The sequence below is a fragment of the Psammomys obesus genome, unplaced genomic scaffold, assembly GCF_907164565.1.
Source record: "Psammomys obesus unplaced genomic scaffold, mPsaObe1.curated_primary_1811, whole genome shotgun sequence".
NCBI lineage: Eukaryota > Metazoa > Chordata > Mammalia > Rodentia > Muridae > Psammomys > Psammomys obesus.
Window position 1 is genome coordinate 9,808,735 of NW_026596073.1, and position 27,825 is coordinate 9,836,559.

The 27,825-nt window shown below is 39.5% G+C and overlaps 2 protein-coding genes and 1 pseudogene across 5 annotated transcripts in view; 1 reads left to right on the top strand and 2 right to left on the bottom strand.

Annotated features, from left to right (window-relative positions):
• Zfc3h1 (zinc finger C3H1-type containing) overlaps positions 1-1,163 on the top strand; it is a 62,018-nt gene extending 60,855 nt beyond the window's left edge. Inside the window, exon 36 of one of the 2 annotated variants that reach the window (XR_008722285.1) lies at positions 1,099-1,163. The gene's annotated coding sequence lies outside the window, so the exon portion shown is untranslated. Of the gene's footprint in view, positions 1-1,095 lie in introns of both variants that reach the window. The other variant, XR_008722286.1, reaches the window with a different exon arrangement.
• Positions 689-2,469, bottom strand: LOC129690323 (60 kDa heat shock protein, mitochondrial-like; annotated as a pseudogene).
• Positions 2,470-9,832: 7,363 nt separating this feature from the next.
• Lgr5 (leucine rich repeat containing G protein-coupled receptor 5) overlaps positions 9,833-27,825 on the bottom strand; it is a 121,460-nt gene continuing 103,467 nt past the window's right edge. For 2 of the 3 annotated variants that reach the window (XM_055626180.1, XM_055626179.1), the window contains 10 exons: positions 26,359-26,430; positions 26,129-26,197; positions 25,917-25,988; positions 21,799-21,864; positions 19,908-19,979; positions 18,109-18,180; positions 17,355-17,480; positions 16,256-16,401; positions 13,982-14,065; positions 9,833-12,635 (listed from right to left, as the gene is read on the bottom strand). In XM_055626180.1, the coding sequence (XP_055482155.1) occupies positions 11,548-12,635; positions 13,982-14,065; positions 16,256-16,401; positions 17,355-17,480; positions 18,109-18,180; positions 19,908-19,979; positions 21,799-21,864; positions 25,917-25,988; positions 26,129-26,197; positions 26,359-26,430 (1,867 nt within the window). In that variant the 3' untranslated portion in view covers positions 9,833-11,547. The remainder of the gene's footprint in view (positions 12,636-13,981; positions 14,066-16,255; positions 16,402-17,354; positions 17,481-18,108; positions 18,181-19,907; positions 19,980-21,798; positions 21,865-25,916; positions 25,989-26,128; positions 26,198-26,358; positions 26,431-27,825) is intronic. The other variant, XM_055626181.1, reaches the window with a different exon arrangement.

The window sequence follows — 27,825 nt, forward strand, 5'->3', positions numbered from 1 at the left end:
TACCTGTTTGGTCAAGGCAGCCTTTGCTTTCCTAAAGAAAACCATGCAGAGTTGTCCATGTTTTCCTGTAATTTATGACTGTATCAGAAGATTGAAAAGGTTATTTACTTGAGTGATCGAACTGGCCATATCTGCTGGGTGTTCTGATCTCCTTATGTCAAAGCCAGAAAACTAATGAATGAAGAGTATAACCAAATATTGGGATCTTCTGTGACTACTAATGTTAGGCCTGCAAATAGTGAAGTAAGAGTCCATTCTTTGGTACCATTTCTCTTTGAAATGGGGCTGCATCTTTTAGCCTTAGTTGATAGCACCTACTTTTTTTTAAAAAAAAAAAAAAACTTTAAACAAAATTTTATTACACAAAGATTGTCACATAATTGGGTACTTCTTTACTTTATTCTTACTCTCCACAGACAGGCTGCTTCTAAACTTCTCAATCCTGACTGTAACAGAACAGTAGAGATGCCTCAGTGATTTAAGTTGGAAGCAGGACACTGGTATATGGCTCTTGCATCCAGTATCAAGAATGCACAAATGTCTTTATTCAAAAATACAAAATAAATTATCTGTAGTCATGGACAACGACAGCAGTAAACCATGATATATTGTCAGTGGAAACCAGAAACTGATGGTTACAGTGATCAGCCAGCCTTCTCGAGTCATTTTTTTTTTCAGGTGACTTCTCTGAAGTTATCGGCAAGGAACCTGCCTTGAGCTTCCTGTCACAGTTCATTAATGAGGGCAAAGCACTATTCTAGGAATTAGAACATGCCACCTCCCACACACCCATTCCACCCATTGCGCCCATTCCAGGGACCTTCTCTTCTTTAGGGATTTCTGTCACTGCATCTTCTGCCACCCCAGCAGCATCCAGTAAAGCAGTTCTTAAAACCATTGTTGAATCAATGATGCCCTTTTCCACCATGTTCACAAAATCTCCGAGTATAGCATCATAACCAACCTCTGATGAACTCTACAAAGTCTTCTCAACTATCAAAGATTCTTCAACACCCGCATTCTTAGCAAAAGTCATTGCAGGAATTTTGAGTGCTCTTTTAATAATTTCTATACCTATTTTCTGATCTTCATTAGCAGGCTTTAGTGAATCCAAGGCTGGGATGCACCGAAGCAGAGCACAGTGCCCTCCTGGAACAACATCTTCAACAGCTGATCTTGTACCACTGAGAGCATCCATGACTCTTCTCTTTCACTTCAGCATCACTTGTTCCTCCAACCTTCAGCACAGCTACTCCATCTGAAAGTTTAGCAAGACGCTCGTTCAGCTTCTTTTCACATCCACTAGTTGTGATGTCTAGCTGCTCAGTGATTTCTTGAATACGTTTTGCAGTTCAAACTTTGTCACTTTTTCCTTTCAAAAGCATGGCATCATCTTTGGTAACAGTGACCCCTCCAACTTTTCCTAAGTCATGAGCTTGACCATATTCAAGATTTAGATTCAGCTCCTCTTTTCCAAATACCGCACCATCAGTAGCAATAGCCATATCTTTAATCTGGTTCTTCCTATTGTCCCCAAACCCTGGAGCTTTGACTGCTACAACCTGAAGACCAACTTTTAGCCTGTTCAAAACCAGTGTGCTTAGAGCTTCTCTATCAACCTCTTAAGCAACTGTAACCAAAGGCTTCCAATGGGCATTGTCAATTTCAAGAGCAGGTACAATGGACTGGATACTGGAAATCTTTTCACTCATAGAAAGTAGGTATCTTGGAATTCACACTTTTGACCTTTTGATGTGTTAATAAAATATGGGGAAATATATTTATCAAACTCCATATCTTCAATAATTTTAAATTCATCATTCAGGGTTTTTCCATCCTTTATTGTGACAAAACCTTTTCTTCCAACCTTTTCATTGCATCAGAAATAATGTTTCCAATGTCTTTGTCTCCATTTGCAGAAATTGTAGCAACCCCTTCAGGGGTTGTCACAGGTTTAGATTGTTTTTTTAAGTTCAGCAATTACAGCATCAACAGCCAACATTACACCTCTCCTGATTTCCACTAGATTAGCCCCTTTGCTGATCTTCTCAATGCCTTCCTTGGCAATACAGCGTGTGGGAACAATAGCAGTGGTAGTGCCATCCCAGGCCTCTTCATTTGTGTTATTGGCAACATCCTGAACAAGTTTAGCTCTGATATTTTTGTATTTATCTTTTTTGTCAAAATCAATTGACTTTGCAACAGTGACCCCGTCTTTTTGTTACTTTGGGACCTGCCCAACTCTGTTCAGTAATCACTGTTCTTCCCTTTGGCCCCATTGTAACAGACATAGCATTGGCTAAAAGGTCTACACCTTGAAGCATTAAGGCTTGAGCATCCGCACCAAATTTTACATCTTTGGCATATGCCCAAGTTAGATGTGAGGAGCCAGTTCCCGGGACACTGGTCTAATCCTGCCAAACACTGTTTGTGGTTGAAGCATTTCTCCAGGGCGGCGGCGGGAGCGCATGTGGCCAGGCTGGCCTTCGGTTGTGAATGAGGCCAGCACCTACTTCTTAATCATTGTGGCCTGTCTTTACCCTGTGCAGTTTGCCACACTAAGCCAGGGACTTTTTAGGGCCCTTTCATGGTCTTTTTATGACAGCAAGTTATGTGGAGTTGTTCATCTCCACAGAACTTTAGTGAGGATTGACACTTTTCGTTACATGGGAAGAAAACTTAAAAAAAAAAAATTTTTTTTTTTTTTAAATATTACCAAGGCATTAATGGGAAACTGGATATTCTAGAGATTTAAATGGGCAAAAATCAGCTACACATTTTCTTATTTATTGTAACAAAGCAATGGATGAAGAATTTGTATTTTTTCTTTTGAGAATTAAAATTATATTCTAAGAGACTGGCATTTTTTTCTGATTTGGATCAAAGGCCTCTCTGTCTCAGAAGGCTAAGTCTACTCTTGTTAGAAGAAAAGCCTTGAGTAGAAAGTATAAGTTTTATTTTTTCTTCATTTTTACAGGTTATTTCCTTATTGTTGCTTCAAATAAACCTCTCAGTGATTAACAAGTTTTGAGTAAAATATTATGCAAAATAGTTTGCTTACTCTGAAATAGAAATTTAAAATTTGTGTCCTTGCATAAAAATCAGATGTAAAAGGAAGTTTTATTCACCTGTTTTGTTTGTTGTCTCAGAGACTTATTGCCTCTGTCTGCTAAGCTAGACCTAGGCCAGGAAGCTTTCAGCCTCTGTACAACTAACCTAGGCCTAGAATGTTTTCAGCCTCTGAGACGTTCTGCTGAATAAGGTCACCCTTTGTAGTTCTTAATGAGCTATGGGCTGGCTGGTTCAACTCAGCTATTCTAGCTCAAACGCCTCTCCCAGCTGACTTATTCAATCTGGATTCTCTTTCCGCCTCTGAATTGCTCTGCTTGGCTTCAAACTAACTCTAGCAATCTGTTCTAATCTTCTGGCTCTTTCTCATTCTCTGGCTCATTTAGTCTTCAACCTCTTTCTGTAAAACTCTCCTAGTAAAATTGCCTCTCCTTGCTCTGTATTACTCCTTAACTAGCTTCCCTTTCCCCTCTCAGAAAAGGACATATCCTATTCTGTCAAATCTTCTCTCATTCATCACTTAAGTAGCTTTCCTCTTTTTTTCCCTGGGGCAAAAGCCTGCTAGCTCAGAGGCAGAGAAAGCACCCAGCTGATCTTCCTACTCAGCTCACATCCCAGAAAAAAAAAAAAAGCCAAAGCCCAAAGCGGAAAGCTTGCTAGCTCAGCTGATAGCTCAGGAGGAAAAAGCCAACAGCTAAAAGCCCAAGATCTAGAGAGCTAAAGTGCCCTTCTCAGTGCTGTCTTAAATACTCCTCTCTCAAAACGTTTCTCCTTTCTGTTAATCCCTGTCAGCTGGTTACTTGCTCAGCCTCTTAACCTAGGGTTAACTATATTAAAGGTGTGTGTTAGAGCTGAGCCACACCATAATTACCTATTTACAATAAACAGTTTTTAGATTAAAGGTGTCTATTAAACAATAGACAGGTTTTTACAGTTCACAATCTTGGGGATCACAATGGGATCAACTATCTTGCAGCAGCAATCAGATATAAACATCAGCCCCTTCCCCAGCAAAACTTCTGTAATTACATATTTTACTTTTTTTAAAGACTTATTTTATTTATTTAATTTTTAAGTTAGTTACTCCTTTGGGGGCTGCTAGATCAATCATCATACAGTTCAGGAAGCCTACAGCTAAGAAAATGGCAGATGTGGTGTCTGCTGTTAGCCTACTGTATGGACAGCACATACTAGCTGTGCCCTCCTCACACAGGGGAGAACCAGTGAGCCTCCTGGGTTCTCTTACAAGGACACTAATCCTAGTCACGAGGACAGAGCCTTCTAAAACCACTAACCACTAAAATCCCAATACTATTGTCTTGGAAGCATATGATTTTTGGAGATGCACAAGGAGACAGAAAATAGCAGTTGGATGGTGGACTTTGTTGGTTGGTGTAGTGTAATGTGATTGGTCTTTTCAGTACCAGGTTGTAGATCTCATGGCCTATTTAGCTCCCCGAAGAAAGGTAAATAAAACTTTCCAAGGACATAGCTACTAAGGATTAGAGGTAAGATTTGAACCCAAGCTGCCTGGCCTCACAATCTGACTGTGTTCACTGCTTTTGTGTATGTGTGTGTGTGTGTGTGTGTGTGTGTGTGTGTGTGTATGTATATGTGTTATTTTTGTTGTTTGTTTGTTTTGATTTTTCAAGACACTTTCTCTGTAGCCCTTGCTGTTCTGGAACTCACTCAAAAGACACTGCTAGCCTTGAACTCAGATATCCGCCTGCCTCTGCCTTGTAAGTGTAGGGCCTAAATGTCTGTGCACCACCACACACAGGAGTCACTGTGTTATATTGCCCCTCAGTGTCACCCATCTGTGAATGTTCACCAAATAATCTCATTACTCTAAATGAGTGCTGCATAAATACTTTGCAATCAGGTGTAACACAGATAAAGTTATTTATAAGGTTTTAGGAACTCTATCTCTGCCTGTTCTCTGTTGTCCTGAGGAAGATAGCCCATTTCTCTTTAGATCCTAAGTCCTGTACATGGTAGGCTGCAGTGGCTCTCAAATAGCCTATATTAGAATCACTTACACAGCACAACTTCCTTGATTTTAGATTTATAAGACTAGAGTGAGGACTGATATCCAGTTCTCAGGGACTGCTCTCTGAAAAGTGTTGGTGTAGCAGTTAACAGAACTGTATCTAGGGCTCATTACCACCACTATTCCCCATGCAAGTGATCTTAGACAATTTAACCCCTCTTCCTTGCCTCTAAAATAATGAGATCTATTTCACAGGCTGTGTCCCAATTAAATGATGTACCACACATAAGGAAGCAAACACATAAGGTCAAGCTCACATAATAACCATTATGATGGGCTGCCTGTCCTATACAAACATGCCTGAAGTATATTTACTTCAACAAATACAATAGAAAGCTATTCTTTCTCCGTGCTTCTCATTAGGTGGAGCTGCATCTGTGTCATGATCCTGGCTTTGCACAGTGCTTCTCCTAAAGGACCTTCTCCAGGACAATCTGGTTGGACACTCTGGGACAGACTTTTGTCCTACATGAACTAAGACACTTTCTTTCTTGAATATTTATTTTTTATGTTTATGAGTGTAGATTTAAGTGTGTGTGCATCTATGTGGAGGCCAGGGGATAATGGTGTGTCATCCTCAGAAATACTATTTCCAGACATCATCAAACAGCACAGACAGAACAACCATCCTATCTGGGGAATGGGACTTTTAGAAGCTCTACTGTTCATAAAGCTTTTTGGCCTCTGCTACATTTTCTGTTTGATTATATTTATCTGCAATTTGTTCTCACTGTGAAGATCAGGCTGGCCTCTAACTCAAAGCAGTCCCCCTGTGTCAGCCTCCTCACAGCTGAGCTTGTGGCACTATGCCCCTTTCTGTCTTTTTCCTTGCCATGTTCCTTCTTCATTTTTTCTCAGCATAGTGACAGTTTGTCTCCTTTTTGAAACTTCAACAGATGCAATTTTGCTTCCTGCACTGCCAGTGAGAGTCAACGTTCCTTTTGACTTCTCCTTCAAGTCCCTTCCCGCTGTATTAGCAAGTGTTTTAAGTACATTCTCATATGAGTGAGTGTCTCTAATTTGAAATTTTGGGAAAACGAATGTAATAGTTCTGGTTTGAGTCAAGTGCACAGGAGACTTAATATGGTCTGTGACCAAAAAGTGTTTGTAAAATATGGGGACATGGGCTAACCAATGTCCCTAATCTTTTACCCTTAGTAAGGAGAAAAAAAAAATTTGTCTTGGGATCAGTGGTTTTCAACCCATGGGTCATGACCCTTAGGGGTGGGGATGGGGAAGTCCAACTATCCTTTCACAGGGTCACCTAAGATCATACAACACAGATATTTACATCACGATTCATAACAGTAGCAAAGTGACAATTAAAATAGAAGAAGAAGAGGAAAAGAAGAAAAAGGCTTGTAGAGATGGTCCAGCAGGGTTAGGCACTTGTGCACTGAAGCCTGATAAAGGAGTTCTATTCAGGAATCCTTATGGTGAAAAGACAGGCATGACTTTCACAACTTGTTTTCTCACTTCCACATGGGCACTGTGCTAATAAATAAATGAATAAAGTAAAAATTTTAAAGAGTGGATGGCACACACAGACACATGCACACCCCACAAGAAATGAGGGAGAAGAAAAAGGGGAACAGTAAGATGATTCAGTGGATAAAAATGGGTTACCACACAAGCCTGACAATCTGAGCTTGCTCTTGTGAACCCATGGAAAGAAGCTAATGCATCTGCAATCTCAACATTCCTATGGCAAGATGGGAGATAGAGACGAGAGAAAAACCCGGAGGCTCTCAGGAAAGCTAGCCTTGGTACACAGTGCAGCCCAAATAAGAGACAACCTGTGTCAAGATGGTAGAGGAGAATTTTCCACCTTGGTTTTAGACCTCATTATGTGCACCACAGTGTGTGCAAATTAAAAACAAAACAAAACCAAACAACTTAAGAATTGGAAGAAGGGAGTAGAAAGTGGTGAGAGACAAGGACTTTAAGCAGCTGCAAAGGAAGTATTTTGTAGCCTCTTCGCTTTGCAATGTTACCTTTGTTGTTGCTATTTCTGCTTTTTAGCTGCCCTTCTCATTACTGGGGAGAGACAGCAACAAAAAGCACATTTAACCCTACAATATGAGAATTCTTTTCATTGGGCGTTTCAGGGAAAAGATCGGAGTTAGTCAAAGACTGGGAAATTACATGACAGGCCTCAAACTCTACAACAGGCCGCTGATGCCTTGAGTTAAGTTTCATGCTTTACCACTTTGTGCAGACTGGCTTCCCACTGCTTGCGATCCAGAACCGTGCCCTCCATTTATAGGACATGGATTTAATGACTGAATGTTCACGGTGAGCTTATTTTGGGTTATGTAGGTATTCACCCATGGCTCCTTGTTCTCTAAATGAATGATTAATCCTCCATGGTATTTTCCAGGTGCTAATAAATATGACTTGTGTTTTAGTCCTAGTTCCTCATCTCTGACCTATGAAAATCACTTTTCTACTCTTTCTTCTCAACTGCCCCTACCTTTCCGTCCCCCTCCCCTTCTCCTTAGACTGTTTGCCTGGATAGTTAGATTTGTCTCAGTCTCACTATATACTCCAGGCAGGCCTACAACTCACGAGCTTTCTGCTTCAACATTACAACTGCTAGGATTACAGGTGGCCGCACTCCTCTGACATGTTTTCTTTATTCAGAAACTCCCAAGGCACCAACTTTGCTCATTCTGTAGGATTCTAAGGGGTGTGTGTAGTAAATACCTGTTAAGTACTACTTTCAAGTACTGTGATAAAAATGTAATTACACCGATTATTAATACTTCCAAGGCAACTAGTTTGGAGATACCATTTGTATTTTATTGTGAAGAATATTGACGCTGAGAAAAGGCAAATACTAGTGTCACATACAGAGTAGTTGAATCAGCTTTTGAGTCCAGATGTATCTAGCAGCCAAGACTATTTTACTGTTTGGCCTGCTGTGATCTGCTTCTTAATACATTTACTGTATTCAGTAAATGTAAATTTCAAGAATTAAAATACCTATTTTTTTTTAGTATTCCCCCCCACCCTGACACACACACACACACACACACACACACACACACACACACACACACACCAGGTAGGGTATTCTCACTTTTCAATTATTCTTACTTGGGATGTCATTTTCTGTCCTACACCATTTGGCACATTGCCTCACCGCCCTCAGAGTGCAGTGTGTCATGTCCACAGTAATTGGCATTCCATGGAGAGTCTCCAGCTCAGTGCAATTTCCTGTTGTTGTTGTTGTTGTTGTTGTTTTAAACCACTTCTGCATTCAGGGAAACTAAAGTTTGATCATTTTATCCCTTAGGCATCAGACAGCCAGAGCTACACAAATGAACCCTGTCTCGAAAAACAAAAAACCAAACAACAACAAAAACATTCAATAGATAGAATTGCTGAAGAAAACCCAAACTGAAATGAAAAACTCAATACACACATACACATACAAAACAAACCCAAAAACCAACTAACCAAACAAATAAAAACCTCAGTAGAAATCCTCACCCATAGAATGGATCATGTTGAAAAAAGAATTAAGGCTGGAAAACAAGGAATTGGATAATCAGTCAATGTTTAATGATAATTTTTAAGAAATACATGAACAAAACATGGGAGCATCTGGGGACACCATAAAAAGGCCTCACCTTTGAACTATGGGCATAGGAAAAAATAAAAGAATATCATAGTGAAGTCATAGAGAATAATTTCAACAGAATCATATAAGAAAAAATTTCAAACCCCGAGAAATAGATGGCTATCCAGGTTAAGAACAAAACAGGTCTATCAAACTTCAAATAGGCAAGCCCAAGAAACTGTTCATGACATTAAAATACTAAAAACACAAAATTAAAAAAAAGTATTAAAAGCTACAAAAGTGAAAACACAAATCATTTGTAAAGGCAGGCCCATCAGAACAGCACTTGATTATTTAACGAAACCTTTAAAAGCCAGAATGGTGTGGAAAGATATACTCCAAGTTCAGAATGGTCAGGCTCCTATTCTACCCAAAGACTGATTAAGCACAGCCTGCACAGCAGGATCCCATTGACTAGGCATAACTATTAGCTGGGTTTGGGATCCAGCATATGGTTAAGTTTGAGGGAAAAGTGGAATATAGTGCCAGGAATCCTGGAAATGTGCTATAAATCTTGGCTACTTTTAGCCAATAATCCTGGTGCTCATTGTATGGAACCCAGAGAGGCATAGTCAGATCCCCATTGAAGCTGCTGGTCTGACACAAGGTGTTTAGAGAATGAATTACATTTCTTAGCTTTTGGGCAATGGGATGAATAGCAATAGTGCATTTCACTGTTTCCTGGGAGTGTATGTTCTTGACATGGCCATGGAATGTGTATACATTATATTTATAAATTAAACTCATAGAAATGTCATCTCCATCTCAGCAATTTAAGACTGGTTTAGTTTCTGTAAGCTTTTTAATCTAGTTATATTTACAAATGTTTTTTCTAATATTATTAAGAAACTTGGAACTATAAAATCTAAATCATCACGGGAAACAATAAATTACACCTCAGTTACAGGGAAGATAGTTCAGAAGCTAAAAAATATATTTTGATTTATTCTCATGAAAGATTTATTTAAGATAAGTCCAATATATCTAAAGGATTAGAACACAAATATATAAAGGACATACACTAAAAATGGAAAATATTAGGAGATCTGTATGTGTCTGTATTCTCAATCAATAGACTTGAAGATATTTTTGTTTTGCAAGTCACACATTTTATTACAAATTTATTTTGTGCCCAGTAGAAAAGCAAATTTTGAATCTATTTACAAGCACTATGTATTTACATATATTATATACAATTAATGCATTTAAAGAAAATGGGCAGAGAAACAATATATTTGGAATACACCACTGTACATGGTTTATTATCATGTTCTTTAATGTCACCTACTGCAGTTCATCTACTGCAGTAATAAATACAATTCTATATGTACACATCTTATAAAACATCTCATAAATGTATTTTTAAAAAAATTCCACATTAAAACATCTGATCAAAATAAAACATGCTTATATAAAAATAAATCTACCTAACAGCCTTTCCATTTGGGTGCAGTGAAGCGAGTGAAGGCTCACAGAAGTTAAGAATAAACCCTTTCACTTTTCAAATTCAGCAATTTAACACCCATCTAACACCTGTGTTAACATGGAATAAGCAGGGAAGCAATGTTCATGTCAAGTGGTTGCTCCAAAAAGGACACAGCTAAAACCAAGCTAAATAGAAGAATAATACTTTGCCCAGCTTCTGCTGAGTCCAAAGTGCTGCGAGGCATTGTTGCTAGCACTGCAGGAGAGGGCTGTGTGAAGTTACACAGTGGACTCATGTCCTGCATTTGAGCATCTTACAATGCAACACCATTTGCGGCAATGATAACGTCTTGCCAAAAGCATGGCCCCACTCAGAAACAAACACAAGTCCCACAATTGTTCGCTGTCTTTCCTAGGTACACCCACCGTTGGCAATGAACTTCCTGTGTTTCAGACACCAGAAATTTGAAAATGAATCAGATAGGTCAAATTTTACCTAGATGTAATTGCTTTAGGAACAATTTAAGTTAATTTTCCTTTCAAAAACATTGCAACCAGTTTTGTTTCATCAGGAGAGAATGCCTTGAGTGCTTATTTATAAAACCTAGTATGTTACATCTATATATGAGTCAAAAATGTCTCACATTATCCGTCCAAGAAACTGGGTGTCTTGGAAGGACCCTTTCAGACAAAAGGCAAAAAGATACAAAAGCATCTCTGTGTGGCCATTAAGATGAGACCCTGTGGGCAATGGAGCCTATTAAAAAATCCTTACTTTTCCTTAAAACTCTCACCTTTTAAAAAAAGGAATTTGTGGATTTAAATACACCCATTGAGTCATCACTAGTGACTATGCTGGTGAAACACACCCATAGCCTACCACTAGTAACTGTGTTGGTGAGTTTCAAGAGAATACACTAAAAACCAGAGGGTTTCTGTTTTGAAGAACATTTCAAACTGCTTTTCTATATTGGGATCAGCCAAGTAACTTGATGGATTTTCTTCTTAGCTGAACAAATTGTACAAGCAGTGTTTAGACTTATCATTCTCAAGTAACAGGTACCAGCTTTTCCATGCTAATGAGATGTCTATGTGTGTGTGTCTGTGTGTGTCTTTGTGTGTGTGTTTGAGACAGAGTTTATCTGTGTAGCCCTGGTTGTCTTGGACTTGATTTATAAACAAGGCTGGTCTTGAACTCACAGAGATCCGCCTGCCTATGCCTCCCAAATGCTGGGATTAAAGATGTGTACCACCACAGCCGATGTCTACTTGTGTGTTAAGCCAGGTTTTAGCTCAGATTTTTTTTTTTAAGCTACTGCTCTGATATAAATTGTTTTTCAGGTTTACAACTTTTAAAAACTTTCCTCTCACATATTAACTAGAGACAAGGAACAAATGCTACTGAAGAAAGGTGACAGCTTTCAGTCATTGGATAAGCTGGTGTTGACCCAGAATTGGAAGGCAAGTCATAGGCTATGCTGGCATGGGTAAAGGCTACCAAGGCTTGGGTTGAGTCACAGGACCGTTTCTCAACATCGTCAGAGTTTAGGGACAGCAGACTTGGGTGTTTTGATCTTGTCCAGAAATGGGTTTGCTTTCCCAGGCTGCCCATATCCTCCTTAAAATGGGGGTTGAAGACAATGTAGAGAAGGGGATTGAGACATGCAGGGAGTGGGGCAACCACTAGAAGTATAAACTTAATTACTTCGGGACTGATAAACGTGAGGTTTAGCAAAGAGGAGAAGGATAAGAAAGCCACAGGGCAGTAAAGGATACAGTTGGTGAAGAGCAGCAGGGCAATGTGCTTCACCATAGAGCAGTCCCAAAGATTCTCCAGATCTCCTTTCTCCAGATTGCAGTAGAGCTTGGTGTAGGCAATGGTCATTATGAGGAAACACAGTGAGTTGAGCAACACAAGAGCTACCATGTAGCCTGTGGTGCTGGGCTCCCCAAAGGGCAAAGGCAGGCAGAGTGGGGAAGCATTGTACTCACTGCCTCCTAGCAAGGGGACCGTGGCAATGGTCAGGGCCAACAGGATGCACAGCAAAATGATTGCTTTCAGGCTAGAAAGGGGAGTTTTCATTTCAAACTTTGAAGGACACTTGACAGAAAAACCACGTTCCAGTGCTGCCAGAGTGAGCAGGAAGACGGATGATTCGGAAGCAAAAATGGACAAGAAACCAACGACTTGGCAACCAAGGCCGTCTTCCCACCATGCACCCTGCTGAGCGAAACTACCGAATGTGAACGCATCCACACCAGCCAGCACAGCACTGGGGACTCCCATGACCATGTTCACTACTGCAATCACCCCAATTAGCAGTTTTATGGAAGAGATGTACAGAGGGGCTCTGAACACTGTCCAGGTCACCAAGGCATTGCAGGAAAGCGCCAGCACTGCTGCAGTCCATACTCCGGTTCTGATCAGCCAGCTACCAAACAGGTGCTCACAGGGCTTGAAGGGACCTGAGTGTGGAAGCAAGAGAGAGGCTGTATCACATTGGGTTGACTGATGTACCAAACGTGCGATGAGACAGAGCTCAGTAACAGGCATCGTAACCACAGTGCCCGCATGACATGCTCCTCTTTCTTAAGCCAGGGAGACGACCACCTTGGACATTCTACAGCATAGACCGACAGATGCCCCAGGTCCATGCGTTCCCAGGTTCTTGTGTTCCCAAAGGATATATATCGAAAAATAAAACTGGGAAGCTTCAATCCCAAGACAGCAGTGTGGGCAGTGTGAAAAGCCAGATCATCTTGACTACTCACTAAGACTTTTAGAATGGCTTCTGTAGCTCCACAGTCCTGAAAAGAGACTCCACGGAAACAGTTCACATGCTACAGTGTGGGTAACAGGAGTGTACATTTTATGGAAATCTTAGGAAGCAAGGAACACGTTTATGGGGACCCTTTTTTTTTTTTTTGAATAGGACAGTTTAATGAACTGAATATTAAAAAAAAACCCCTCATCTTTATACTATTATTTTCACATTTTTTAAAAGACAGGGTCTCTCTACATAGCTCTAGCTGTACTGAAACTGTGTAGACCAGGCTAGCCTTGAGCTCAGTGAGACCACCTGCCTCTGCCTCCCATGTGTAGGGCAGGGACTAAAGGAATGCATTACCACACCCGACAAGGAAGGCTATTTCTTTTTTTCTTTTTCTCTTTCTTTCTTTCTTTCTTTCTTTCTTTCTTTCTTTCTTTCTTTCTCTCTCTCTCTCTCTCTCTTTATTATTTATACATTAGTCTGCCTGCATGCCAGAAGAGGGCATCAGATCTCATTACAGATAGTTGTGAGCTTCAGTGTGGTTGCTGGGAACTGAACTCAAAGCCTTTGGAAGAAGAGCCAGTGCTCTTCTGAGACATCTCTCCAGCTCCCAAGTCAAGACTGTTGAGCATGTTAAACAATTCATTCTTGGGCTAAATCCCAGTCCCTAAATGGATATTATAAATCTAAATATACAAAGATCTAAGTTATTAAAATTTATTCATTATACAAAGCAAGACTATGGGTACTAATTCAAGTAGCAATATTGTTTTTTGTATATTACAAAGGCATATACATTATATATGCCTTTGAGTACATGCTAACTCTTTAGGTTATATCAACCCGAATCCACAGTTCCCCACAAAAGTTCTCTGTGTGAATGGAGAATGACTCTAGGGAGTTGAAGCTTGTGTTTTATAAGTTCTGATTGTCAGGGACAGTGATGAGTCACGAGGGGACAGAGATTTTGTTTCCTTTGGAAAAGCAGCCTCAGAGTTCAAGTTGTGCTAATACCAAAGCAGTTTCTGATGTCTTTCTCACCTGGAGAAGGTGAGCACTGCACTGAATGGAGGGCTTTCAGGTCTTCCTCAAAGTCAAGCAGGAAATCTTCAAGGTCCCGCTCATCTGAAGGAATGAGAAATCCTGGAATGATTAGTTCTGTCTTTCTAGTCAAGGAACCTCATGAGGAGGGTCTTGAGTTACCCTCAAGACATGAATTGTACAAAGAGAAATGAAGGCAAGGCTTGGCAGGTCAGTTAGAAAGGTCCTTGTTGATGTTCTATTCAATCTACTCTGTCCATGCTCCAGCATAACTGAGGGTGAGGAGGAATGATCCCGCACTCTAGGTTAAAATACCTAAGTCCAGCTGGTCTCGGGGGCAAATGCCTGCAAACCCAGCTCTCGGGAAAGCAGAGGCAGGTGAATCTCTGTGAGCTTGAAGCCAGCCTGGTCTACAAAGTGATTCCAAGACAGCCAAAGCTATGCTGAGAAACCCTGTCTCAAAAAACCAAGGCCTCTGATTCTTTTGTTCCCTGGAGCTTGTGATGGTCTTAAATTTCACAGACCTAAATCCAGTGCAGAAACCACATTTTATCCAGTTTTCTAGGGACTGGGGATGTAGCTTAGCAGTAGAGTAAATGAACATGTTCAAAGTTTGACATCCAGCGTCCCTCAGAACCCCGCTTTATGATGGAGGGAGGAGTGACCCAATTTCCTACAACTGCAATAGCTCCAGTACAAAGGTTCTAGGCTACTATCTCTGGTCACAAGGTGGAAAATCAGTGTTGGTGTTCCTTGGGGGATTCTGAACTACAAAAGGCAAAGCAGTGATGAGGTGCTTGGTTTAGAAAACTATCAAAAAAAGGGGGGGGGAGTTCTAATTTAATACATGTTTCCTGATATACATTTTCTTGGTTTTGTGTAAGATTTGTGCTTCAATATTCTCTCTGTCTCTCTCTCTCTCCTCTCTGTGTGGGTGTGTGCACATGAGCGTGTGATCACTCAGAGGAACATATGTGGATGTTCCAGGTAGGTGTTGGGATGCTCAGGCACTTTCCTTCTTCATCTTCTGAGACAAGGTCTCTCACTGCATCCAGAGCTCACTCATTCAGCTGGGCTGGCTGATCATCTGGTTATTTCCTATCTGCATCTTTCAACGCTAAGATTACAGGTGCCAGCTGCCACATGCCACTTTTTTCTTTTTTAATGTGGGTGTTGGAGGTCTGTAATTGGCACTCTTTTTTTTACTCACTTGGCCACCTCCCCATCTCTGGCCTCACTAATTTCTCAAAGTCTTTGTTGTTATCTTGATGTGCGGCTTCTGGTTGAGAATCACTGAGCTTGAAAATAAATTCCACAAAGGACATTAGTGCTATTAGGTAGTCCCAGGGGCTGATGTAGTGTCTGGAACATAATGGGCTCTACATTTTAAAATTCTTAATTTTTAGTGAATAAACCCAGGCAAGATTAGAGTTGATGGGGCAGGAAGAGGCAAAACTAAAAGAGCAAGGTTGTGTGACCTAAAACAAACAAAGAAACAAAGAAACAAGCAAACAAGCCTGTTTGTTCCTTCAACTCTGATAGGTGTATGGACAGGTTAAGGAAACTTGAAGACAGGCTGAATTACATTTGGGAAATCAACAAACCACTAAGGCCCTAAGAATGAGAAACTGTTCTGTTAGACCCTGTGGGAACTCGCAAGGCTGGCAGGGAGTGCAGAAGGTGCTGCCCAAGGCGCCTCTTCCCACAGGTGTGGTGGATACATTGCTTTCTGCTTAAGTAACGTCTTACTGCAACCAAAGCCAAGGGCCCTACAGACATGATCTCATTCCACCTTCCTGACAGATACCCCTGTGGGGGACTAGAAGAACACAAGTTAGAATTAGTTGGTTGAGAAACTGAATTCTTAGGCCCTTCTGCTGAAATACGGAGGAATTAAAAAAAAAATGTCTGTCCACCCACCCCCTTTCTCCAGGCCCCCAAAATAAGCATGGACTTTTCTCATTCAGAGAAAGAAGTACAGAAGGATATTTGAAAAAAAAAATGATAAGATACTTTAAAAAATGTATGGAAATATTGATACAGTAATGACTATTGATATACTGTGTCTGCTAAGGAGAATCTAATTAAAATAAAAATGCCAAGATTTCAATAGGTGAATAGAATTCTTTCTGGTTTTGTGAGTTTTTACAAAGTAACGTTGTTCTCCATTTGCTGCTGTGATTACCCAGGGCCTCCTGAACTTTTGATAGTCTGTTTAATAACTTTTCAAGACCTGTCTGGCTACAATTTCCTTACCATGACAGTAGTTCTTACCTTGAACTTGAAATAACCCAGCATCTTTCTTATGAAGGTCGTCCACACTGCTGTTATCACCTTTACTCCACTGATTAGAAATTTTATAAACATTCTCACACACACCAAATGCACAACACTGGTAAGCATAAGGCATTTCTATAATCCTTTAAAGAAAAGAGACAAAAAAAAATACATACTTAAAAAAAAAGATGATTTATGAAATATAATGTTTATCTTTTTATCCAGTGATTCTACTTTTGGAGTTTAGTCTAAATCAATAGCCTGAGATATAAGCTATTTGTACAAAGGTATTCATTCTAATGATACTTAGAACCACAGTTATTAAAATTTACCATCATGAAATGTTTATAATTGTGGAGGTTGAGTGAGCTGATTTAAATGATCAAAAATTTCCACAATAAAATGGTTAAAAAAATGAATGGTCAGAAAATTATGGCAAACTTATGGTAAGTACTAAAATATGCCATAAATTTCTATGTATACTTAGATTCTAATAACTTAAATGATGTAAAACACAGCCTAGAAATAAACAACATAAAAATGTTGCTTAAGGTGGCATTTTAAAATATACTTTTCTCTTTTCCATACTCTCTTTTGGGGGCGTTATTACTTTCTTAGTTTTAAAAATACTCAAATAGTGTTGTGGTTTAATATACAGAACCTTTAAGACATTCCTGTATTGTTAATAAGCATGGCAGTTTTAAAGAGCACCGCTTCCTCTAACAAGCATTAAGTTAGTACATTTTATTAGAACATATACATGCTAGATGAATGCAAAATTGTAAACAGAAGTGCAGTACTGCTACAATGTTATTTAATTACATGGCCAGTATATATCCCATGGATCAATGCTTTTTAAACTCTTTCCACGAACTCTGTGATTCCAGGAAACATCTTTGAGAGGGAAAGGAAATTTGGTCAGGAAGACAGTTTCCTACTTTAGGCCTGTCCTAACAGTGTTCTAGGGGTGGGGACTGAGGGCATGAAATGCAATTCAGAAGGGTCTCATGACCTCATCAATTTAGAAGCCACTATAACATGTCTATTCTTTCACATGACCACAAATGTATCTTGTTAGTTTTAACGACAAACTCACTTGAGCTCTGGGAAGTTTGCCGACGGTATCAAGCTCTGTAAGGCAAGGTTCCCTGTTAATTTTAAGTGAGTCAAACCATGTAACCCAGTTACAGGGAAAGACGACAGGAAGTTGGATGATAGGTCCCTGCAAAACATCAAACAAGTAGCTTTTAGTAGTTTACATCGGCATAAAATGTTCCTGTTTACAAAAGCAGCCTAAAGACAATTAAACTGCTGAATAAAAGCTTCTATGCGGGCTCTTTACTTTTTAATGGTAAAGCTAACCGTTTCGGTTTGAGTTTCTGAATGCTTTTCTATTTGCAATCAGCACTGCAGGGACACATGTTTTAAGTGCATCAAAATTGTTCTATATTTGGCCTCATTTGACAAGTGGGGCCAACTAAAATCAAGGGGAAATACATATTTATTTGAAAAGTGATAGGAAGGAGTAGTAAAAAGCTTAGGAGTTTATTTCCCTCCTCCCCCTCTTCTGTCAGAGAGAGAGGAGGAGCGGGAGAGAAGAAATGAATTGTCATCTTATCCCATTCTGCCTGATTGCTCAGCAAAAATGGACAATTCCAGTTGGATAAACAGCCGCAGCTGTCACCCGCTCTTCAGTTATCCACAGAAGGGCTCTTCTGGCCCAGGAGTTTACAAAGTCACATTGTGCATGGGGGATGCGTGTGACTTCAAACAGCTACCATTTTCACTAACTAAACGGTTCCTAATTATTGAAAGCTATCTCATGAACAAGAAATGAAATAAACACTCACAGCTTTATCAGAGATGGCAACGTAGAAAACGCACTGGGGTGAATAATGGCAATTTTATTCCAAGCTAAGTTCCTATTTTGTTTAAGAAAAAAAAAAAAAAAAAAGACAAATGAAGAGGATTATGTTAAAAAGAACACATGGCATTTTATCACATCCAAAATCTACCAGATTTAATTTCTATTCATATGAGGAATAGCCAGCTCATCAAATTCTCCTTCAGATAAAGATGAGGTGGCATAAAAATGACTAAAGATAGAACTTTAAATCAACCCTGTTTGTGGTAATCCAGTAGATATTTTAGTTCTTATTCTCTTTTTGTTAAAAAAGTTGACTTTAACATGGATGTAAAACTTTGTTATGGCTTTTCTAAAATGAGTGGAGATAGTCTTTCTCTGACGAGAAAGAGCATTTGAAATTAGGAAATGATTCTGGAAACACGGTGCAACTCCACCCACAGTTTGTGCATGCCGCCTACACCTGTTAGACCCTGAAACATGTCTGTTTAAGAGATATTTGCAAGAAAATTCTCAGTAACAGATACAGGCAAGTCAATTCCTGACAGGGATATAAGCACAACAGGAGAAAACATACGTTAGAAATAAATAAAATCCTTCAAAGCAAGGAAAATATTTTAGGGAGAAATGAAATCTATCTGCCACACGTACATGATGAAGTAAATTTAGCAGAAATAAAATCGTTAGCAATATTCCAGATAGTTCTTGCTAGAGACAGGAACTTCCACATTTTTAAAAAAGAACAATGAATTTAAGACACCCCCCCCCCTTCCTTGGTGCCAGGGATCAAAGCCAGAGTCTTGCCAATGCTAGAAGAGGCTCTTCTACTGAGATTTTATTTATGAATGTCTAAGACATTCAGTAATATGTCTTAGATATTCAATTCAAATGTTGTCCACCATGTTCTTTTGAGACAGGGTCTCTTCTCACTGACCTTGAGCTTGCTTCATTGCACTGACCTAGCTGGCCAGTAAGCCCTGTCCCTGTCCTTCCAGTGCTGAGAGAACAAGCATGTGCGACTGTACCAGGCTTTTCACGTGGGTCTGGGAATTGAACTTGGGTCCTCCTGCTTGCGCGGACTGAACGACTTCTAACATTTTAGATCATAATGCAAAATTAAATACTTATATACTGATTGCCTGGGGAAGAGAAGCAATCTCTAGTGCATTTGTCCTGAAACCATAGTAGGTTTTGCTAAAACAGATTCCCAGGTTCTAGTCTCCAGGCTGTAGACAGGAGTGTTATGCCTTGGAGCAGGTTGAACTTTCTTTTTCTTTTTCTTCTTTTTTTTCTTTTTCTTTTTAAATAATCAAGAGTGCATTTTAAAGGATTGGTTGAGAGCATAATCATAGATTTATTTTTAATAAATCCTCCCATTTTTAATTTTTAAGAATTTATCTTTTAAGAGAGGGTATTGCTATGTAGCCTTGGCTAGTCTGGAACTTGCTGTGTAGACCAGACTGATCTCAAACTCAAGGAGATCTACATGCCTCTGTCTTACATGTACTTTGACTAAAGCTGTATACACAATGCCTGGATACAAATGTACTACTTCTAAAAATTTTTTTTCCTGGAAATTGTGAGGAGCAAAATATTTGACTTTTTTCTTTTCTTCCTTTTTTTCTTTTTTTTTTTCCTTCCTTTTTTTTCTTTTTCTTTTTTTTTTTTTAATATAACAGAAAAGAAATGTACGGTGGTACAACAGTAAAAGCACCCAGTGAAAAAACCTGTGGAGATGCAGCAGAGAGTCGTCAGTGCTCTGGGGTGCGGGAGGTGGGTACTCACAGAGATCGGAGGTTAAGCAACTGCTGAAAAGTGCCACCTTTAATTTCATATATCTCGTTATGCCGCAGGTCGCTGAAAAGAAAGATGTCAGAGTTAATGTTTCCAACAGACTTCAGAGAACTTTTCACAGTAGGATTCCGTGTCCTTAATCTGAGCAGCAGAGGACTGTTTTACAGGAAGTGTGACTATCTCTCAATCAAGAGAATGGTTTTTGTTTAACAAAAACATGGCGATTTTTACATTCAGATAAGGATTGCCTGTCTTTCAGAGAAGCTGGTTCCCTCGAGAGAGTATAAAACAATGCCTACACACACTGTCATTGTTCATTGAGAACAATGATGGCTTAGCAAGCATGAAGGCTCAGGTTCTGTCCCCAGCATGGCATAAACCAAATGTGAAAGTGCATGCCTATAATTCCAGGAAGTGGAAAGAGGAGGCTTGTAAATTCAAGGTCATGCTTAGCTATGAGGCCAGCCTGGGACACAGGAGACCCCTTCTCAAAAGACAAAACAGATTTCAGCTGTAAAAGTGCTTGCCACACAAGCCTGTTGACTTAAGTTTGATTCCCCCTGGTCCCTGGAATACAAGTAATGGTGGAAGGAGAGAACTCACTTCACAAAGTTGTCTTTTGATTTCTACATGTGTGGCCTTGTTCATGTACACCTGTCCTCTTTCCTCCTGCCTCTGACATGCCCAGGCATGTGTGTGTGCTCACACACTTACACACACTAAAGAACAATAAAAAAAAGGTATTTGGGGGCTGGAGAGATGGCTCAGAGGTTAAGGGCACTGACTGCTGTTCCAGAGAGGTCCTGAATTCAATTCCCAACAACCATGTGGTGGCTTATAACCATCCACAATGAGATCTGGTGGCCTTTTCTGGCACGCAGGCAGACTACTGTATACACAATGAATAAATAAATCATACCAAAAAAAATATTTGAGGACACTTTTCCCCCCACTATTTCCTAAGCCCTTATTGTACTTATTAAAGGTCTTTGGAGGTGTCAAATTTATTTTTGATTATGTGTCTGTGTGTGGGTATGTGCCTGTGAGTGCTGTTGCCTGTGGAGGCCCAAGGAGTTGGACCCCTCATGCTAGAGTTGTAAGTGGTTGAGAGCTGCTGAATGTAGGTGCTGGTCTCTGGAAGAGCACTGTGTCTTCTTAACTGCTGAGCCACCTCTCCATCCCCTCAAATCTCTACATTTTAGAAAATGGATTCATGTTTTCTTCCTTTGCCACCCAAAGGCTCTGAGAGAAAAACCATGTGATGGGCCAATGTTTTGTGGAAGAAGTAGTGTTAAAGGAGGAACTCCGACGTGCGTAAGACAAGACCACGGAACCTGAAGGCACAGATGTGTTAAGTTCTGTGGAGGTGACTCTCATGAAACAAACCCGAGTTTTGCCATATTCAAAAGTCGAGCCACCCACTGGCAGTGTGAGTCTTGTTGTATTTGAAAAAGAAAGAGAACTTAGCCCATGGAGCACACATCTATAACCGCAGCTCTTGGGAGGCAGAGATAGGAAGGCATAGGAGGAGATCAAGGCCAGCATCACCTACATAGTAAGTGTGAGGTCAGCCTGGGTTACAAGAGACCTTGACTGCATAAAAAAAAGAAAAAGCTTCCAGGCTCAGATGCACCCGATTCCTTATTACACTGAGTTGGAAAAAACAAAAGAGAAAATCGATGTCACAGCACAAGGATGAGAAAGGTACTGTTTCCAAACTCTCTGGGCAATCTCCACTCGCACACCCCACGTGTGTAAAAAGGATAAAGGCCAGGACGTTGCCTCTGAGCCACAGGGTGGAGTAGCCAATGATGCTGAAACACGTAAGTTTTGACTTTTGGTTTACTCTTGCTGAGTTACTTAGAGACTTTCAAAGACGTACATTTTCTGAAGTTTTTGGCAGCCTGACAGACTGGGTAAGTCTTTGAGCAGGTTGTAAGACAGATCTCTGAAAAGCAAAAGGTGCAAAAGAGAAAAATCTGTTACACATTCATCTTAAGGGGATGCATGTTCCTCTTCTTTTCAAAGCCCTCAAGATGTCCTGCCCCTCAAAGGCAGGCTCTGGACGGTTTTACAGCACTGACACATAGCAGGTAGATACAGGCATTATTGGATTAGGTACCAGGCTCAAATATTTACTGAAATGTAACTGCTATACTTCTTTAATTGATTTAAATAATTTACTTAATGAATTTATTTATTTTGTTAGTGATGATTTACAATGTTCTAGCTATTATCTTACTGAAATGAGTACAGATGAAATTAAATAACTGGGCCCCCGTCTCTGGAAGCTGCTATTTCTCTACTAACACAAGTCATTGCTGGTTCTTTCCTAATCAACTTAAAAACAAAACCCAACCATTCAAAACATAGCACTAACTTTGAAATCAATCACCATGAGGGGGGAAATCTAAGAGGATTCAGCCAAAACTCAACAAATTACAGAACAACAGAAACATCTGGACATATTTATACTGTAATACAACCAATCTAAAACAAGCCATGGTAATTTGCAGAAAGTTAAAAAACGAATAAAAGAAAGAAAGGAAATTGGTAGATAAGGTAACGTAGAGGTAAAAAAGTAATCTTGTCTCATGTTTTGAAAGCTATCAGCTAATCAACTAACCATTTTCATGCTTGATTCTAATTCTTAAAACCACCAAAACAACTGGAAAAAAAAGTCAGTATTATTTTCTAAGAGTCTTTTCAATTATTCTACCCTTATAATTGAACAACTTGTCCTACATTTATTGAATGAATGGGTTTTATATAAGAAGAGTTCAATTATTATATATAAATAATTCAAAGAAGCTGTCTATAAATACACATTTTAACACTATATACAAATTTGTATAAAAATATTAGATGTTTGAAAGATCATACCATTCCCTCTAAACAAACAAAAAAATAAATTCACCAAAGCAAATAAATGAAAAACCTGAACATCTATATAAGATATATCATATACCATATGTTTTGAAAAAAAGTGACTGTATAAAAATGGACACTTCTATTATCAAAGATGGTAATGATTCAACCCATTAATTTCTGCAGGATGCTCAGGGAGCCCATCGTTTCTTGTGTTCATATTGTGTAGCCCAGGCAGGTATTGAACTTGGGATCTTCCTGCCTCAGCTCCCCAGGGATTGGGATCACAGGCTGAGCCACCAGGCTGTTTTCTCATTCTCATGCATATCTTAGTAGGGAGTATGGAAGGCCTTGTACACAAGGACATAGTATTGTACTTTGTTTACATTTCACTTAATGATTTCAGGGTTAATGTGGACCATGCATTTCTTGTACAGAGGCGCCATGTTTATACCTTTACTCAAATTATTTCTGTGATCACCTTATGACAGTGACGCTGTGGGTAGCTTCCTACAGAATGGGACAACTTATGTAAGATTGTCAGCTAGTGAGTGGAAAACACACATATAGCCTCAGAGGTGGAGTAGGTGATTTCTACGAAGGTGAAGTAAGATGGGAATAATAAACACTCACAATGAAATCTCATATGTTAATGAACAGCAACACAGGATTGTAGCTCTCAGATCAATGCTTCCAGAAGACCCATAGTAGAGATCAAGGTCCAAGGTTCTAGTCTCAAAAGATCAATTTCTCTTAGTGTGCTGGCCTGAGCTCTTATTGATGCTTGTTTTGGTTTTCTTCTTAGAAGAGAAGATACCTCCATTGTGTATTTTTTTTTTTGTGGGTGGAACTTTGAAAATGACAATACGTATCAATAAGTACATACACATATTTCAGGCTCCAACAAAAAGAGATAGTATCTTCTCTGCCTGTTCACTTGCCCGAGACAGACTTATTATGTCATCCAGATTGCTCTGGAGTTTCACTGTGTCTCAAACTGGCCTCCAACTTGTGGTCCTTCTACATGACTTTCCTTACTGCTAAGACTTTAGGCATGTGCTACCACACCTCACTTAAAAAATATCTTGGAACTGGAAAGATGGCTCAGTTAGTAAAGTGACTGTGACATAAAGGCAAGGCAGGAGAATTCCTGGGGTTTGCTAGCCTATGATTCTTGCTTAGTGAGGAGACCTTGTCTCAAGGGACTAAGATGGAGGGGTTGGTGAGATGCCTCAGTCGCTAGTGTGCCCCCGAATGCACCTTAGAGAGAACTGGCTGTCACAAGTTGTCCTTTGATCTTTATACTCACATACTCCGTGGCACACATGTGCACACTTACGCCTACACAAATACATAAATGTAAAAAAAAAAAAAATAAGGTGGAGAGAGACTGAGGGAGACATCCAGTGTGGACCTCTGGCATCCATAGGCATGTGCACATATACGTGCACAGATACACACATGTAAACACCACACTCCCAAAAGAAGCACTATTTTGCTGAAAGAGTAATGACATAGGAAACGTGTGGAAGAGTCAACAATTGGTGGAGCACCTGCCACATCTTAAATTCTGCTCTAAGGGTTTGACACGTCATTATTTAATTCTTATGACGACTCTCTGAGGGAAGCAACACCTTCATTTTATCGACTGGGAAACTGAACCGCAGAGGGAAAAGGACGTGCTACTCTCTAGGGAGCTTAGACCAGGAAACCGCACTCTGAGGCCCTTGTTCCTAACTGGTTTGCCAATTGGGCTTCATTTGTTTACGTCTTCCTGGACCTGACTGTTTACTGTTTGTTCCCTACGCAGCAGAGAGGAGACAGACATGATTTAAACCCTGTCTCCAGCTACAGGATGTGAAATCCTTCTTATGGCACTGATCTGTTAGCCGTGAAAACCAGTAAGCGTACCCTCTACTAGTTCCATTAAAAAATGAAAATGCTGGACTGGAGAGGCGATTCAGTAGTTAAGAGTACTGGCTGCTCTTGGTGAGGACCAATACCTGAAGTTGTCACCTGACTCCAACATGTGTGCTGGGGCATTAGTGTGCCAACACTTATGCATGTGAACATACACACACAAGATAAAAGTGAGCAGAGCACTTGGTTGCTTTCTTGAAATGAGACTTTGATAAATGTAGCCAGGGTTCCTAGTTCCTTTGCCTGTAGCTCCTCCTCATAGGAAAATAGAAGGACAAGGCTTGCTTTTCATGCTTCCCTTCAGACATGTGCAGTGACGAAGCATCCTGTGTGCCGCCACTGCACACCAAGCCACCGAGCATCTGCAGTGACAGGGCGGCCTGAAGAACATAGGGAAGCGCAGGATCAGTCACGCGGTGGAGAGTCCCATCTTCCATAGCTTCTGCACTGTGCTGGTTCAGCTGCTAAGAGAAGCCTGTGCTGAAATGAAGCCTGGCTGTTTGTGATAGATGTTTATTCCGTAAGAGAAGAACCATTTTATAAGAGAGTGAGGGTCCTTTTAATAAGTTCTACCAATGCTTGGGAGGACAAGAGGGTTGTGTGGCGTTAAGGAAAAACAAAAACAAAAACCACAAGACAGAATGTGAAAACAAGGCTATTAAAATCCCTATAAACTACTTTTTATGATCCATAGGAGAGGCAGGGGCAATATGGGATTTGAGGCAATAGAAATAACATTCAAGCTGATTGGTTATCAGATGGAACACTTGAATTCACTCTCTATAACTGTACCAAAAAATGTTTAGTCTCTCTCTATCAAGGTTGGTGCCTGTTTGATAATTTTATTTTTGACATTAATATTGGGCTGTTGATCCATTATGCTATTTTATTTATTTTAGTCTATTTAGAAGAGGAAAGGCAGTTTTTTTTTTTTTTTTTGGCTTGTTCATATTCATTTTCTGAAGGGAAGTGCATGCCAACTACAACTCTAACAAGCAGCTGCATTTGAAAACAGAGATATGCTATCATGGCTACTAGTTTATGGCTGAGAGCCTGGCCCAAAGGAGGCAAAGGAGGAACTATGACCTTCTGGAGACCTTTGAGGAAAGAACTTTCTCCTCATTTCCAAGGCCTGTCAAGATACTGTCTGCCATTTTATCCCTAAATGGAAGTTGCCTGTTTATACAACATTATTGCTTTATGGATACGTACAGCACTTGGAGATTAGGTAACTGATCACAGACGGTTTGGGGAAGAGATGAAATCTTTGCTCCAGTTAAAGTCCTGTTAAAACACAAACCAGACATAATTCTTTCATTCCCACATCACACACTGACATGTTTTGATTCACGGATGTTGAGGTTGATCAGCTCCAAAGTTAATGCATGCTCTGGGAGAAGCTGAGGGTCTATTCAGATACTCACAGACTCTCCAGGTTGGCAGTTCCAGTTAAGTCAGGAAATTCAGTAATTTGTGAGGCACCATTCAAAGTCCTAGGAGAAATAAGTAAGTGTTATTTGGAGACGATTCTAGAAATGGGTCATTTTTACTACCTTGTTTTTTAAAAAGTACTTTAAGCTGTAGCATTCATTTGGTTTTTGCAATAATACTACAGGCTGGATGGTGGTGACATTTAAGAGAAATAGACACTTACAGTGTTCTTAGTTCAGGTAAATGTTGAAAAGCAGATATTCCAACAAATTGGATGGGATTGTCATAGAAATGTCTGAAAAATCCAAACACCAATGTGTTATAAGAAAGCTGATTGTCAAGAAAATATATGTTTCAACAAGTATACTAAAGTGCATTTGTTGCTTTTGTTGACTGTATTTATTGATCAATTCACACCCCTATTACTCATTTTCAAGTGAACAGCAAAGGTGTTTTCACTCATTTTAAGAATTTTTTTGTCATATTTATTTGTTTGTTTGTTTGTTTATGTGTGCACGCACACCAGTGCATGCCAAAGCATATGTGTGGGGCTAGGACAACTTGTGAGTTCTTTTTGTGGGTGTAAGAGGATAGAGTTTTGGATATGCCATCCCAACATCAAACTCAAGTTGTTAGGCTTGGAGGCAAGGACCTGCACCCACTGAAACCATCTCATTAGCGTGCTTTCCAAGATTTTGTGTAAGGAATCTTTACAAAATTTAAAGGGAAGACACTTTTGGGGAGGAAGAGGAGGATTTAGAACCAAGTATAATGGCGATGTGTGAAGACGCCTTGACAAAACCCATACTCTGTATGCTAATCTCCAAGAGTAATAAAAGAGAAAAAAAATCACATTTGCACAACAGGGCTGATATGAATAGTAGCAGGAAAAGTAGAAGAGCACATGAATTGACTAACTATATTTAATGACTGTCTCTGCCTCCAACACTTTGAATACTCAGTAACAAAAACTGAATATTCTATTTATCTATCTATCTGTCTGTCTGTCATCTATTTCTATATCCACAGAAAGTTTTAGTGAAGTTAAATATAATTACCATAGTCTATTTAGAAGAACTACATCTACAAAGAACTCTACATTACTAAGAAGAAATGATAAACCCTGGGTTCATTTAAGCAAGAAATTTCTTGAATGAGTTATAGCTCTAAAATGGGAGACATTATTAAACCTCAAAGAACAATTTGTTTTACGGGCATTTAAATGTAATCAAATATGTTTGAATGGCTCTGGTAGTGGAGGCCCCACACTGATTTCTTAGCTGAGGTATCGGGGTAGTTTAATTAAATAAAACAAATCCTTTTTTATTTCTGTAACTTTTATTAATTTGATAAAATTTATCATGCCTTAAAATAATTAAGTTAAATGTATGACAAAACAATTATTTTAGTGGTATTATAAAGCCCATATAACATAAAACAACACAGCGCAAAATAAGAAACAATGAGCCTCACTGAAGTTAGAGACACATGGAGAGGCCATGATAAACTGCACCTAAAAACTTTTCAATACTTCAATTTCATTAGCCAGTAAGTCTTTTCCTGTGTTGAGACTTAAGTTACTCATCTTTGAAAGCACTAAACCCTTCACTCAAACTGGCACTTTAAGGTTGTTGTTTTTTCTTTATATATATATATATATATATATATATATATATATATATATATATAT